This window comes from Vulpes lagopus, chromosome 10 (assembly GCF_018345385.1).
Source record: "Vulpes lagopus strain Blue_001 chromosome 10, ASM1834538v1, whole genome shotgun sequence".
Taxonomy (NCBI): domain Eukaryota; kingdom Metazoa; phylum Chordata; class Mammalia; order Carnivora; family Canidae; genus Vulpes; species Vulpes lagopus.
Window position 1 is genome coordinate 2543607 of NC_054833.1, and position 15236 is coordinate 2558842.

Sequence of the window (15236 nt, forward strand, 5' to 3'; positions counted from 1 at the left end):
ACCCTCCTGTATTCTTGCAGTGAGTGGGTAACTTGATGTAATTCACCACAAGCAAATACAACATCCACACTAATGTGCCCTGAAATCTTTCTTTTGCTTTAAAAAAATAAGTATAGGGGAAAAAAGAGAACTCTTTGAGCCAAACTGAGTTACTACCTGCTAAAATGCCATCAACACCCCTGAGGCCTCATTTCCTAAGTAAATCTGAAATTTACCAGTGAAATATTTCATAGGGTATGCTGGGAGTAAAATCATGAATTTCCAAGGCCAAAAAAAGCACTCTGAAATTGAAGTCCAAAAGGGAAAAATGAAAGTTTCTTTTATGTTAAAGGACATTCAAATCCCATTATCATCTACTATTACTCCAGGAATAAATGTTAGGATCAAAAAACAGGGAAAACAGGAAGAGAGTTGTCTTTTAAAAATATCTAGAACAGGCCAGCCTGGAGAAAATATCACCTCTTTTCAAAGGAATTTCTCCAAATGTAATTGCTTTCTTCTCTTCCAGATAGTCTGCTAAGAAAGCTGGCTCACCTGGATATTTTGATTCCTTTTCTGAAATGATATTTTCTGAAAGATGGCTCAGAGGGCTATTTGAACTTATTATTACCCAATATTCAAAATATCTACTGCTGACCTTCATGTAGGACAAGACTTAGACACAGGTGATATAGCCCAATGGCTTAGAAGAAGTTAACTCCTAGCAAGCCCAGGACACAATCCCAGGCCTACTTGTGCCATTTTTTTAAAATTCACTGTAATAAAAAATTATTTTTACAAAATAATCCATCCACTTTAGCTTCTGCTAGTGTAACATATTAACTTTAAAGAATTTGGGAAATAAAACTTTTTTTAGCCAGAAAAAAGTTGATACTAGTAGTGAAGTAAATAAGGACCCCTGTAGTTTAGTGAGAAAGTCAATACGGATTCTAATAAAAATTAAAATACTCCAGTAAAAATAACTGTAAGAATATCAAGATACTGAAAGGCTATATGAATAGACAAGTGGGGGGGGCACCTGAGTGGCTCAGTTGGTTGAGTGTCCAACTCTTACTTTTGGCTTGGGTTATGATGTCAGGGTTGTGAGATCAAGCCCCATGTCAGGCTCCGAGGTCATCGAAGACTCTGCTTGTCCCTCTCCCTCTGCTCCTCCCCCTGCTCTCTCAAATAAATAAATAAAAAAAATCTTAAAAAAATAAATAGACAAATGGGAATTTTTTTTAAAATAGTAAAATGATGTCCACTTGTCAGTAAATCAGAAGGAAACAGAGAGGAAGTGAGCTGTCTGCAGTGTATTGAAAGAAGTCTACTGTACTCAGTTACAAGGAAATTAATGAGTAACATTTGATTAAGAAGTTGTGATTGAAGTTTTGCTACAATTCATGCCAGTCACTGCCAAAGGTAAAGAGATGGAACCCAAAAGGACTGAGCAAAGAAAAAAGCAAGTGGGGAACACAAAAACAGGCCACTGAGGAGCCCACATCTGCAAGACATGAGGAAGAGAAAAGCATGCTCTGACGCCTGCAAGTGAGGAAGCTGTGATGCTGACAAGGTGTCCAAAAGGCCAGCATCCAAGAATGTGGGGAATGTCTACTTACAGGAAAATATTTTTGGTCCTAAACAGATTTACATTATCTCAGGATTTTAAAAATTCAAAAGCCTCTTGCTTCAGACCTCTGACTTCTGCTCCCTCCCAAGAATGAGCAGCAAGTCTATGCCAGCCACTTGGTTTGCAGAAGGAAATGGAGCAGAGGTACAGGGATATAACTTGTGGTTTCAATCAGCTGAGACAAATACAATTGGAAGCTATTTGATGGGAAGTACCTGTTGCAATGTTCCACGCTGATTATTTTTTTTTGGTTTAACAGAAGTTTGTTTCTCATTCCCATCAAGTCTGCCACAGAACTGTGGGACTCTCCAGAACAGCCACTCTCCATGCGGGGGGTTCAGCATTCTAAACTACTTCAAGTTTCTGTGCAGGCCTCCCTGAGGCAGGAAGAGCTCTAGAGTCTTTTTTTTTTTTTTTAAAGATTTTATTTATTTATTCATGGGAGACACAGAGACAGAGGTAGAGACATAGGCAGAGGGAGAAGCAGGCTCCCTGTGGGGAGCCCGAAGTAGGACTCGATCCCAGGACCCCGGGATCATGACCTGAGCCAAAGGCAGATGTTCAACCACTGAGCCACCCAGGCGTCTTGAGAGCTCTAGAGTCTTTTACCAAGAAATAAAGACTTCAGCCCAGATGTTTCATGCTGATTTCATTGCCAGCCAATTCTTAGTAATGGAAGGAGTTCTCACAAATACTTTAAAGGAAAAAATTAGACCATAGATACAAATATACAATTTATAAAAGAAGGAATACAAATGGATAATAAAAACACTTGACTTATATTGGTTATTAAAAAAAAAACCCAAAGACAAAATGAAATTTTTCTAATCCTTTAGACAGAAAAATATTAAAAGATAAATAGCAATATACTAGTATCGGCAAGGGTGTGGCAACATGAGCAATTGCCTACACTGAACAGTCTACAAATGTAAGTGAAAGTCTATAAGGTACCATTTGATTGAGGCATGGGCCAGTTACAGGCATTTACCCTAAGTGGATTGATCAGAAATTAGACAATACATTATGCTGGCTGTGAGGTAAAAGAAAATATGTATTGGGCTCTGATCCCTGTTCCTGGCATAGGACTCTGGAAACCCTTGTAATCTCCTATTAAGAGAATAGTAGAAGCATCTTTTGTTCTAAAATTTGGCCTCTGACTCTGATTCCTGACCTAAAGGCTCCTAAAACCCTTATAATATCCTGGGTGGTAGGAGCATCTTGTGTTCTAATGAGGTGACGCTGGGTGGGCTTCTGAATGGTTTCCTGGTTGGGGGCTGGTCACTGAAAGACCAAACCATGATCAGAAGGTCAGGATGTTCAGCCTTGCTCCTCATTTTCTCGAGAAGGAAGAAGGGCTGAAAATGGAGTTAATGATAAGTCATGACCACATGATGAAACCTCCATAAAAATCTGAAAAGTACATGTCCAGAGACCTTCCAGACCGGTGAACATGCAGAGGTGCAGGGCAAGGGGCGTTCTAGGACGGGAAGCTCCACGTCTCCCCACAGACCTTGCCCTGGGCATGTCTTCTATCAGGGTGTTCATCTGTACCCTTTACTACATCCTTCAATAAAGTAGGAAATGTGTTGAGTTCTGTGAGCCCTCTAGGAAATTAATCACACCTAAGCAAGGTGCCATGGGAAGCTGTGATTTAATTATATAGTCAATCAGTGAGATGCACAAGTGACAACCTAGACCTGTCACTGGCATCTGAAGTAGGGGTGGGGAGGTACAGTCTTGTGAAACCGCACTCTTAACCTGTGGGGTCTGAACCTTCTCTAGGTGGAGCATGTCAGATTGAACTAAGTTGTAGGACACCGAGCTGGTGTCACAGAGAATTGCTCAGTGAGGGGGGAACACCCACACATCTGGTGACCGCAAGGGTCAGAAGAGAAGCATTCTCCGTGAAAGTGGAGAAGAGACACACGGGTGGGCAGAGGTTTTGGAAGACACTGGTAGATCCACATAATGAGATACTATGTAGCCATTAAAAGTATAGTAATCATTCACTTATCTTAAATTGTGTTCATGATATTGTATTGAATATAAAAAGTATTACAATATAACCGCATATATGTAAAATTGTGTGCGTAGACATAGAACGTCTGGAAAATCACTAAAATATTGAGGATGATGCTTCTCTAGGATTTCAAGTAATTTTTTCATTTCTTTCATACTTGTATTGTTTAAATGCTTCACAGACTAAGTTTCATTTTTAAAGTGAGAAATAAATAGCAACATAGACAGTATCCTTCTTACATATTGTATCCTTCGTGGAGGATAAAGCAAGCGCCATTAGGTAACAGTCTGGCAGAATTCTGTACCAAACAGCCCATCCTTTTTCTGCCCCTTTTGTCTTTATTCAGAATGGATGCAAAATACACGTTAAATAAAATGAAGACAACACACATGAGTCTCTCTGCATCATATACACAGGAAGACAGAGGGGCTTAAACTCCTAAATAATCCACACAACATTTTCTTGCTCATTATTTTAATTTACAAGCAGAGTAATTAGCATGTTGCATAGTTATTACTGAGTCCCACATCAAATCCCTGTGAGCTGAAGCAATTTTGTTCTCAGAAGAAAACAGACAAAATAATTACAGAAATTTAGACCAGGTTTTTTTTTAAGGCATCCTCAAGCAAGCAGATTAGAAATGAAGAAAACCTTCTGAAGGTGAAATTTCTCTGTGTAGCTATGTTTTGAAGTGGCCTTAAGAAAAATCGAGCCTGGGCAGCCCGGGTGGTTCAGAGGTTTAGCGCCGCCTTCAGCCCAGGTTGCAATCCTGGAGACCCGGGATCAAGTCCTGTGTCAGGCTCCCTGCTTGGAGCCTGCTTCTCCCTCTGCCTGTGTCTCTGCCTCTCTCTCACACAGAGAGTGTGTCTCTCATGAATAAATAAATAAAATCTTTAAAAGAAAAAGAAAAATCGAGCCTTAGGTTACGTTTCAGAGACTTTTTTTTTCCAGCCAGGGAGGCTGTGGACAAGTCTTTGCTACTTTGGCCTTATGACTTCGTCTAAATCCCTATCCTTGGGGCACCTGACTTGCAGCATCTGAGTGGCTCAGTCGGTTAAGCATCTGCCTTCAACTCAGGTCCTGGGATCGAGCCCCATGTCGTGCTCCCTGCTCAGCAGGGGTTCTGCATCTCCCTCTCCTTCTCTCTCAAATAGATAATTTAAAAAAATAATAAAACCCTATCCTTCTCTTTCAGCCAGTTTCGTATAAGCACTGTTACCTCTTGACCTAGCAGGAGACTCTCCAGAGCACCAGCATCTAGGCCCTGTAAACAGAGCTCCTGTCCTCCTTCCTTCCTTTTGGTTGTCTAAATCAAATGTAATGCCAGAAGATATTTTTTCCTAAAGTGGACTTCTCTTTCTGCCTCATAAATAGAAACCCTTCCTTCTTTTATCAATGGCAACTTGCAAAGTACATTTAGAGATTTACCATCAAAAATACGAATTTTCTAGGTTTTACTTGATCTCATTAGGTAAGAAGCTATTCCACAACTTGTAAACAAAGCTAGAAAGACACAGTTCTCAATCTTTACTACAAGTGCATGTATGTGTGTAGGCCCATGTGTGCACACACAGACACAAATTTGTAACCTTTAAGTCGTTATGGGATGAAATGATGTCATACATAGTTAAATCATAACAATTTCAGTTTCCAAAATAACAGAAACTCCACAAACCTTGAGCTGTTCATCTACAACTCTTGTGACTTCTCCAGCCATTGATTCCAGGGTCTCTTGAATTGGACCCGATGACAAGCCACTGGCTCCCGCCCAGGACGTACCACCAACATGGTATAAATTTGGTAACAACTGTAATAAAAGTACAAATAAGCTCTCCATAATTATTTAAGTAAAAAAGTCATTGCAGAGTTAGTAAAAAAGGATAAGAAACATCATCAGAGATAATTTGCTCTCAATCAAAGGCTCTTTATATAGATTAATAAATGGGTTCAGCTTTGAAACTATAGAACAATACATCATCTCCACGCCCCTTGATAGGCATCTGGGGTATGAAGGTATCTGACTAATGCTCATGGTCCTCCTACTTACAACACTCGATGATCGAGTGAGTCCAAAACAGCCAGGCCCAGGCCCCAGGTTTTCCGGCCCCGTTAGTCCTTTCCTTGTGAAGACACACTTTGGGAACCAAATTCTAATTTGAAAGAAGCTTCCTCTTAGAGGTGATAGAGGGGAGTTTCAGGCTATTAGCTGGAAATAGAATAATCTTAATGAGATGTTCCTCATTTCAACTACAACTCTACCTCTCAGGTACTCAGGACCTGATTACAGCCTTTGTCACCACATCAACCCCCTGCATTTTATTCTTTTTTGATTACTGGGAATCAGCCCAGGGAACAGAAAGGAGGCAAAGAGGCACTCCATTCACTCTGCCACTTATTAATAACCTTGAAATTGGGAAGATAAAAAAAAAAAGGTAGAACTAGTTTCTATTTATTTTGTATATTTTTTTATTGGAGTTCGATTTGCCAACATATAGCATACCACCCAGTGCTCATCCAACCAAGTGCTCTCTCAGCACCCGTCACCCATTCACCCCATCCCCCCACCCACCTCCCCTTCCATTACCCCTTGTTTGTTTCCCAAAGTTAGGAGTCTCTCATGTTCTGTCTCCCTCTGATATTTCCCACTCATTTTCTCTCCTTTCCCCTATGATCCCTTTCATATATTTCCCTATTTCTTATATTCCCCAAATGAATGAGACCATATAATGTTGGTCCTTCTCTGATTGACTTACTTCACTCAGCATAATACCCTCCAGTTCCATCAGTGTCGAAGCAAATGGTGGGTATTCGTCATTTCTAATGGCTGAGCAATAGTCCAGTGTATATATAGACCACATCAGTAGAACTAGTTTCTAAAAGTGAACTTTAAAAAGGCTTTTTATTACATAAGACTCCCATGTAGCCTGAAGTGAAACTCACCGTTTTAGAGTTTTTAGCATCACGCATGAGCCTTTCTGCTGACTTCAAGTCTTCCTGGACAGCATCTCCCACACAGTTTCGTAAAGAGTTGAGGTGGTCCTGTACCTTCACACATATCCTGTCAATCATCTGCTCCAGGCCACAGAGGGACAGTAAGCATCCAAGGCAGCACAGACAACAGCACAGAAGAAAGCATGGAATGAATGAGGGCAAAAACATTTTTTAGCTGAAACAGGCAAGAAGGCAGCTTATAGCCAGTTATAATTTACCTATTCATAGTGGCAGCCTTGGGCAACATGAACTCCAGTAAAACATCTCCGGGGCTTCCGTCCCCTTTCCTGCTCTAGGAAATGCATTGAAGTGCGAACTCCTTGACGATTCAGAATTTCCTAGCTACTCTGTGACATTTCACTAGGTAGTAGCTCTCCTTTATTTACTTTTATTGGGTACCCTTTGTGTCAGACATAGTGCTGGGTAGGGAGGACGCAGAGAAATGGAGCACGTCATTTGGTGATTGTTGAAATGACTACAAGATGGTGCCCACAGCCAGTTGGGTCTCAATATTACAGAATCATAACATCCCTGGAAATTAATATCTTTCAAGCTAATTCTATTATATCAGGTACTTTCCCACATGAATTAAAAGCCACTCCCCTGCCCCCCAAAAGCAAGTTGAGGTTTTATTATTTTAACGCAGGCAATAGTAAAGTTGATAACCTTTAGTTTCTATTCTGTGGGAGCCCTTCTCTCACGTTAATTACATCTGAATCATTTTTGGTTACTCCACAGACCCAACCATGAAACCCAAAGGGAAGTGGTAAATCACTACTATAGACAAAAAAAATATTATAGATGGGTAAGATTATGTCCTATTTGTATTTGAACTTCTAGAGAAAAACACAAAGAAAGCTAAGAATTCTAAAGAAAGAGATAAACGGTGTGGTTTACAAAGTTTCTCCAGTATTTGGATCAGAACTGCAAGCTATTTTATGTTCTTAAGTTACTAATTCTTCCAGAGACCTTATAACATCCAGAGTCCCATCACATCTGATATAATTCATTTGGCAGAGGTGACACTCTAGTAATGTTTTTATTTAAGTTCATGATTGCTCTATTTTGAGTTATCTGATCTAACAACCATAGGAAGTCAAAGTCAGCCCTCCTTCCACCACAAGTTCTGCAGTTATAGAAACTTGGCTACACTGCTCAGAATACTTACGGTCTGGTTAGAGTGGCAGCATCACCATCCTTCCTGCCCTCCTCTTCTAGAAAATCAGGTTCATACCATCTACCCCATTTTCCTTTTTAAAGTACTTTGAAGACAACCCAGGAAAGTAACACCTTTCCCTTGACAAAAGGTCACTAATGTCGACGTTAATGTACATTAAGAACAGCTCCTATTGCTATAAAATGTCCTGAGGTTTACAGAAGCGAAGGATCTGGAGCTCCCCACAGGAAAAACAAGTTCTATGAATGATGCTTCTAACTAAAATCTAAGCTCGTAGGGAACGATCATATCTTAACTTGATGTATTTTCACAATGCCCGGAGAGAACTAACTATATGTTTTAAAATATCTTAATTGATATAAATTCTAACTCTTCAAATTGTTGCATTGATCTGTGCTTCCTGAAGCAAAGAGTCATCTATAATTCAGATCTTACCAAGAAGAAGTGCTTAATACTTAATTTCAAGAGACAAACCACATGCTAAGAAAGGAAGTGGTACATGTCTGAAGCCATACAAGACTAGTTTGAGAGGCATGTGGATGTGACACTATGTGAGTTGGTGATCTTTAATATTAGGAGGCCGGAGACTCCTGAAAATGTGTGCCATTAGGCAGTCCCCAAGCAGACAAGTTCTAATAAACTCAACACCATGTTAAGTGGGACTTTTAAAATTATACCCAAAAGAAATGTAAAAATTTAGTTCTTCCATTCAAATAGGACATAAAACCTTCCACGTCTCAAAGATTTGTCTGAACACATGCTTGCTAAGTTTAGGATAGCCCAAGAGATCACGTGCAGATGCTTCACAACCAAAGAGCTCAAGGCCCAGGAAAGTCAACCTGCAGAAGGTGATACAGAATGATTATGTAGAGAGCAAATCTACAATTCTGAAAACAAGAAATCAAGCGTTTTGACTATCAGTTCATATTGAAGTCCAGAATGCTCACAAATATGAAAAAGAACAGAAACCAGAAGGGGAAAGACTGTCATCCCTTGGGTTGGCCCATCACATGCCTCCACGGTAGATGACAGTACCTGAGCTCTTTATCTTAAGCATTCCACGGAGCCTTAACCACCCCATTCCACTCTTCTCTTGCAGCGCAGAGAAGCTGCCAAAGGCCACCATCTGAGTAGCTCACTTCCTTCTAAGGAGATGTACTCTGTCATTCTTGAACACGATCTTCTTTGAGTCCTAATGTCTTCCCATGTCCTTCCTACAGACCCATGGCTTCCCCTTGAGGCCACACTGAAAAATCAGTCACAGCCTCTTTTCCACGATATGGTCTTGCACATGCTTGAACACAGTTATCTCTTCTCCCCTAATCTGTTTTTCTTCAGGCTTCACAGCCCTAGCTCCTCTTGCCACTTTATTATGGTGACAGTCTTATGGTTCCCAACCCTCTCCCCACCCCAGGTCCCTTCTCTGAGTTGTCTCTTCCATCCTGGATGCTCATGAAATATACCCCCTCAATAAAACAAACTGGAACACAGGAGGAGGAAACTGGCAACATGAACAGGACCAGTGCCTTCCTTACTGTAACAAGTTTACTTCCATTAATGTGGTACAGGTCGAATTGGCTTCTCTGGCAGCTAAATCATACCACCGACTCATGTCACTTGCTGATGACTACTCAGGCTTTTTCAAATGCACAGGGCTATAGAACCAAAGTTCAGAACTTAGAACTATTAGTAACAAATGCCATCTTTGGTTGCTCTCCACTTGTTATAACTGTTCCCCGTTCCAACAAATACTGTATTTGCTGGTATTTTATATTCCTCCATGTCAATTTCTTTATCCAATTCAAGAGAAATATACTGAACACCTAAAACTGAATGATGAGATACAGTCCTGAGTAAGATATGCCTTTTGCTGCTAAGCAACTTAAAAGCGTAGAAGTAGAAAGAAATATTCACAGATAATTATAACACAAGATAAAAAGTGCTACATAATATAACATTTACAAGGGCACCACATTTTGTTCACCAAACTCAGCTCCTTTTTTTCCTACAATAGTGCCTACCACATGGCAGACCCTTATAAGTATGTATTCAGTGAGCACAGGAATGATACATTGTACAAGATTTCAGCCAAGGGAGGGATCCTATCTAGTTGAGGTTGAAGGTGGCTTTTCAACTGGGGCCTGAAAGATTTCTACAGATTGAGAAAATAGAAGGGACTTTCAAGCAAAAGAAAAACATAAGCTATGGCACAACCAGACACCTGCAATTCCTATTTCCTGATTAGGAACAGGGTACTTCACCATTTGCTTCAACGTGGATGGAACTAGAGGGTATTATGCTGAGTGAAATAAGTCAATCAGAGAAGGACAAACATTATATGTTCTCATTCATTTGGGGAATATAAATAATAGTGAAAGGGAATATAAGGGAAGGGAGAGGAAATGTGTGGGAAATATCAGAAAGGGAGACAGAACATAAAGGCTCCTAACTCTGGCAAATGAACTAGGGGTGGTGAAGGGGAGGAGGGTGGGGGGTGGGGGTGAATGGGTGATGGGCACTGAGGGGAGCACTTGACGGGATGAGCACTGGGTGTTATTCTGTATGTTGGCAAATTGAACACCAATAAAAAATAAATTTATTATTAAAAAAAAGGAACAGGGTACTTTATTGTGGCAGAGAGGATTGGAAAGTTAGGCTAAGGCAACACAGGGTGAGACTCGGCCACATGGTAAGGAGCTGGAACTCGGTGTGGAAGGAAGCGGGCATCAGTCCCTGGCTCCTCCTACAGCTGTGAGGGTCTAACAACCCTCACTCTGTAGTAATCCTGGTGGCACAGCTTCCAATGCATAGGATATGGGGCATAGATAGCAAGAGGAGACATGGAAGGTGGATATAACAGTTCTCATAGCACTTGTAAAAGAAGAGGTACAAATGAATTGGTAAAAACACCTGAGCAAGAGGCTGGTGATGAAAATGGAAGGGAAAAACACTTAGAAGGTCAGCAGATGGGCACAGCAACCACTGGCTGGCGACAGCAAAGGAGACATCCAAGATGACCCTGAGGGTTCTATTCTCAGGGACTGATGATGCCACTGAGAGAAATGGTAAAATCAGGAGTTCTAACGGATAAGTTTTGTCTCAGTGATCCTGTATCTCAGAGCTGCTGAACAAGTGTTGACAAGATAAAACTTTCCAGAAAGAAACAGAGGGAGACCCCAGGAGTCCTCCACAGATGAGGTTGTGAAAATGTAAGAGTGGAAGAAACAGCTAAAGGAAATAAGCACTAAGTACAAAACTTAGGAAAAGGACTACATTTGGAAGATGAAGGGGTAAAGAGTCATGTAGAAAGGAGACAGATAAGACCAAAGAGCAGCAGAAAGATATTCAAAATGGCACACTGTCAATGAACCAAGCAATGAGACTTACCAAAGGTAAGGTAGTCAATCGTGACAATAATTGTGACAGTAAGAGGAAGAGCAGCAACAAACATTAACGGTTTACTGGTGACAGGTGAGTCAGGTACTTCCCATGCTTTATCCCAGTGAATCCTCCCAGCATCTTCAGAGTCATCTCCCCAGATTCACAGATGAAGAAAACAACACTTAGACAAGTTTAAGCATCTAACATCAATTCATACTATAGGGAAAGCAGAATCCATCCTTAAATCTGGGTCATCTACACTATCCTGTGTCCTCTCATTAACAGATGAAGAGGGAGTAAAAGGCTGGGGACCTGGGGAACAGGAGACCATGGAGAGAGCCATTTCAGTACAGATGGGGACACATGTGGAACAGTTATGAAGTGACAGGGTAGCAAAGAAGTCAAGAAGGCAAGTATCAAAACTACACACGAGAGGTGAGAAGACAATGTTTTGGGTAAACAGCTCCAGGCAATAAAATCACCTTCTCCCTTTTTTAAGTGGTCAGAAAACTTTAAGGGTGAGAAGAGTAGAGCTCAGCAAACTATAGGCAATGCAAGGCCTGTTTTAATTTTTTTTAATTTTTATCTTTTCAAAGTATATAAATTTTATGATTTCCACATTTAAAAAAAATCCATGTAGGAAAAAGGACTGGAAAGAAAGAAATTAAGACTGTGTGGGTGAGGGTATGTCTGGGCCTGTCTTTATAAATAAAGTGTTATTGGAAGAGCCACCTCACAGACTATGACAGCTTCTGCTCTCCAAGCAGAGCTGAGTAGTTGCAGTGGAGACCTCACAGGCTGCAAGGCCCAGAAATATTTACTATTTGTTTTTGTATTTTATATTTGTTTTTATCTGCTGACTCCTGATAAAGAGAGTTTATGAGAAGGAAAAGAACAGACTGAAAACAAAGGTTAGAGCACGGAGCCTTACAGAGGTCATTCCTACACAAAGAAACAATGTGCGCAGTTATGAGACATCACTGTTTCATCACAACATTTTAATACCTTTGGTGTCACCTGGGAATGATGCCTGGCTACATACCTGGCAGGGACATTAGTCACAGAGAGTCGATTATTTCTGTATTCAGATTTCTGGAAACTTCGACAAGAAGTTTCAGTAAGAAAGAGATAAATCTCTCTTAAAGTGACTAAAACGATTAAAGTCTAAAAACTGCTAATCATAACCTACTAAGAAATCTCCAAAGAGATAAAAGTGGCAATATACCTACTACATAATGATTAAAATAATTCAGACTGATGCTACCCATGCAGAATTAAACATCCACGCTACACCTCCTGTGTACAATTTCCTCTGGGTTGAGGTGACGAAACTTACTTTTAAGGATTAGCATTAAAGGTTGCTGCAGTAATTTTTTTGGATGGGCAAAATGCCCTATGAACGAGGGGTAAAGTTGGAAGGATATTATATTAAGAAAAGCCTGCATTACAGCAGCTTATAAAGGAACCCAAGGCAAAGGTTCAGTGTAAGATTTTAGGCTCTCATTGCTTTAATGTTTACTACTAAAACCAAGAAGTAACAGTAAACTATAAAATACTAAGCTAATATTAGACCCTTGTGGGGAGAAAAAAAGGGGGGGGGGTTTAAAGCATTAGTAAGGGCAAAATAATTTTTTTTTAATTTTAGAAGAAAATTTTCTTTCTTAAAACTCCCTGTTACTTCACTGATATTCATATAATTAATGTTTTTCTTTTTCTCAACATGTATCACCTTACTTTTTGTTTTATAAAGAGTTGTGTCTACTGTTAAGGTTTCAAAGAATACTGTGAAACATATGGGAATAAAACTTACCTAATCACACCACCTGAGCTAACCTTCATGAATATTTTGGTGAACACTCTTTCACAAACCTCTATACAGATCTATGCAGTCTTCCAGATAATTTTACCTACTTGGAATGTTATATATGATGCTTTTATTATGGACACTTTTCTTTCATTCTATTTTAAGAAAAAGCAACAACTGAGAATTAAATTGACATTTGCATGAGGTTAAGAAATGTGTAAACCATAAAAAAAAAAATGGTCTCAAATGACAAGTCAGCTTCTCTCATCCTGCTAAAATAAATACTTTTGGAAACCTGTTGCTTTTTAAATTTTTCTCATGGCTTCCATTTGAAATTTAAAATGTCTAAATTTAAACTTAGACTAACATTTGTATTTTTCTAACTAAGGATATTATTTTAATTCCAGGATGGTTAACTATATTTGTATTTTTTATTAAAGATGAATGATAAAAAAAAGGTTGATTCCATAAAATAAAAACTAAAAATTTAGTGTACTAATACTCATCCAACTTTCTCCTTCTTCAATTCCTAATTTTAGTTAGTATCAATACTTTTTACATTATGATTTCTAACATTCACATTTTTTAATATAACAATCCTTAGGTTTTCCCCTCTTGTCTTAGTTAATACTAAAATTTTGAACCTACTAAAATGCAGTTACATAATTTTGACTATGGGATCCATAGAGAAAGGAATGTAATCCTATGTCTTTTAACCCTGCAGCTCCAGGTAGACTGCCTAAAGCAACAATTTTGAAAAAGCTTTTCTTCAGCTTTTGACTTCAAGGATTTCCTTTCTGCTACAGTTTCTTATTTATACGTCATACTGTGTACTCTCTTATTTTTCATTGTTATGCTGGAGAATTTCCTCAAAGACCTTTTTGTGCAGAATGCCTGGGTGGCTCAGTGGTTAAGCGTCTGCCTTTGGCTCAGGGCATGATCTCAGAGTCCTGGAATCGAGTCCCACATCGGGCTCCTTGCAGGGAGCCTGCTTTTCCCTCTACCTATGTCTCTGTGTCTCTCATGAATAAATAAATAAAATCATCTTTTTTTTAAAAAAAAAGAACTTTTTGCATATACAGATTATTGGGGGTAAAATTTCTGCACTCATGACTGAACATATTTATAATCTGCCCCCCCTATCTGTTTGACAAAGTGGCGAAGTAGAGAATTCATGGGCCAAAATAAGACCCCCACAGAACTTTGATAATATCACTTCATTTGCTTCCAGTAATTGGGATGGACGCTAAGAAATAGTTTTAGTTCCCAAGTAAGACAGCTTTTTGATTCTCTCTGGCACTCTTTAAGACTTTTTTTTCTTTCTTGTAGGTGTTCTGACCAGGACATGTCTAGGTGTAGCTCTTTGGTCCCTTCATTTGGATCAATTTCAGTGGGTCACATCAACCCCAAGATTTATATGAAATGGTATTCTACTGTTTTTTTCTTCTTTTATAGTCTTTAGTGCCTATCAGAAGGCTATTGGTCAATTTCAATCTGGTCACCATTTTGACTTTTCTTTCATATTTTTCATCTTTTTACTGCATATTATAAAGATTTCTTTTACTTTTTCTTCTAGAGAAATAGCTTCATTTGTGCCCTATTAGTTTATGTTAAATTCTGTATTACAGTTTCCATATTTTTCAATAGTTAAACATTGTCTCTTGCTGTTTAGCAGCCTCTTCGTATTTTGTGGATACAATACTACCTCAAGTCCCACTGACCTTACTAATTACAATATTTTTCAAAGTCTTTGGCTGTGCTCTGAATTAGCCGAGGTCAGATTTTTGGTTTATCTTGCTCTTTCCTTGACATATTATTTCCCCAAATATCTTATAATCCTTGGTTTGTGTTGATACTTTGGGAAGAAAATATTCCACATTTCTTTTATTATTATAATTCCTTTTTCTTCTCTAACATTGGCTAGAGGGACGGGAAATAAAGTAAAAAAGAAAAACACTTTAGCGCGTGTTAATATTCAACAGATTATTTTAAAATTTTTTTTTTTTTTATTTTGAGAGAGAGAGAGAGACAGGATGAAAGTGGGGACAGGTACAGGGAGGAGAGAAAGAATCTCAAGCTGGTTCCATGCTCAGCATGGAGCAGATGTGGGCATCAATCTCATGACTCGAGCCAAAATCAAGAGTCGGATGCTTATCTGACTGAGCCACCTCGATGCCCTAATATTCAACAAATTCTTAATTATTTCAAGGAATCTAGGAATTTGTTTCTATCTCACATGAGTGTGAAGGAGGAG

The 15236-nt window shown here is 39.3% G+C and overlaps 1 protein-coding gene across 5 annotated transcripts in view; it reads right to left on the reverse strand.

Annotated features, from left to right (window-relative positions):
- The window catches only part of CARMIL1 (capping protein regulator and myosin 1 linker 1), a 318108-nt gene that overhangs the window by 79360 nt on the left and 223512 nt on the right, over positions 1–15236 (reverse strand). For all 5 annotated transcript variants that reach the window (XM_041771073.1, XM_041771071.1, XM_041771070.1 and 2 more), the window contains exons 25-26: positions 6570–6698; positions 5305–5436 (exon numbers count right to left, since the gene is read on the reverse strand). In XM_041771073.1, the coding sequence (XP_041627007.1) occupies positions 5305–5436; positions 6570–6698 (261 nt within the window). The remainder of the gene's footprint in view (positions 1–5304; positions 5437–6569; positions 6699–15236) is intronic.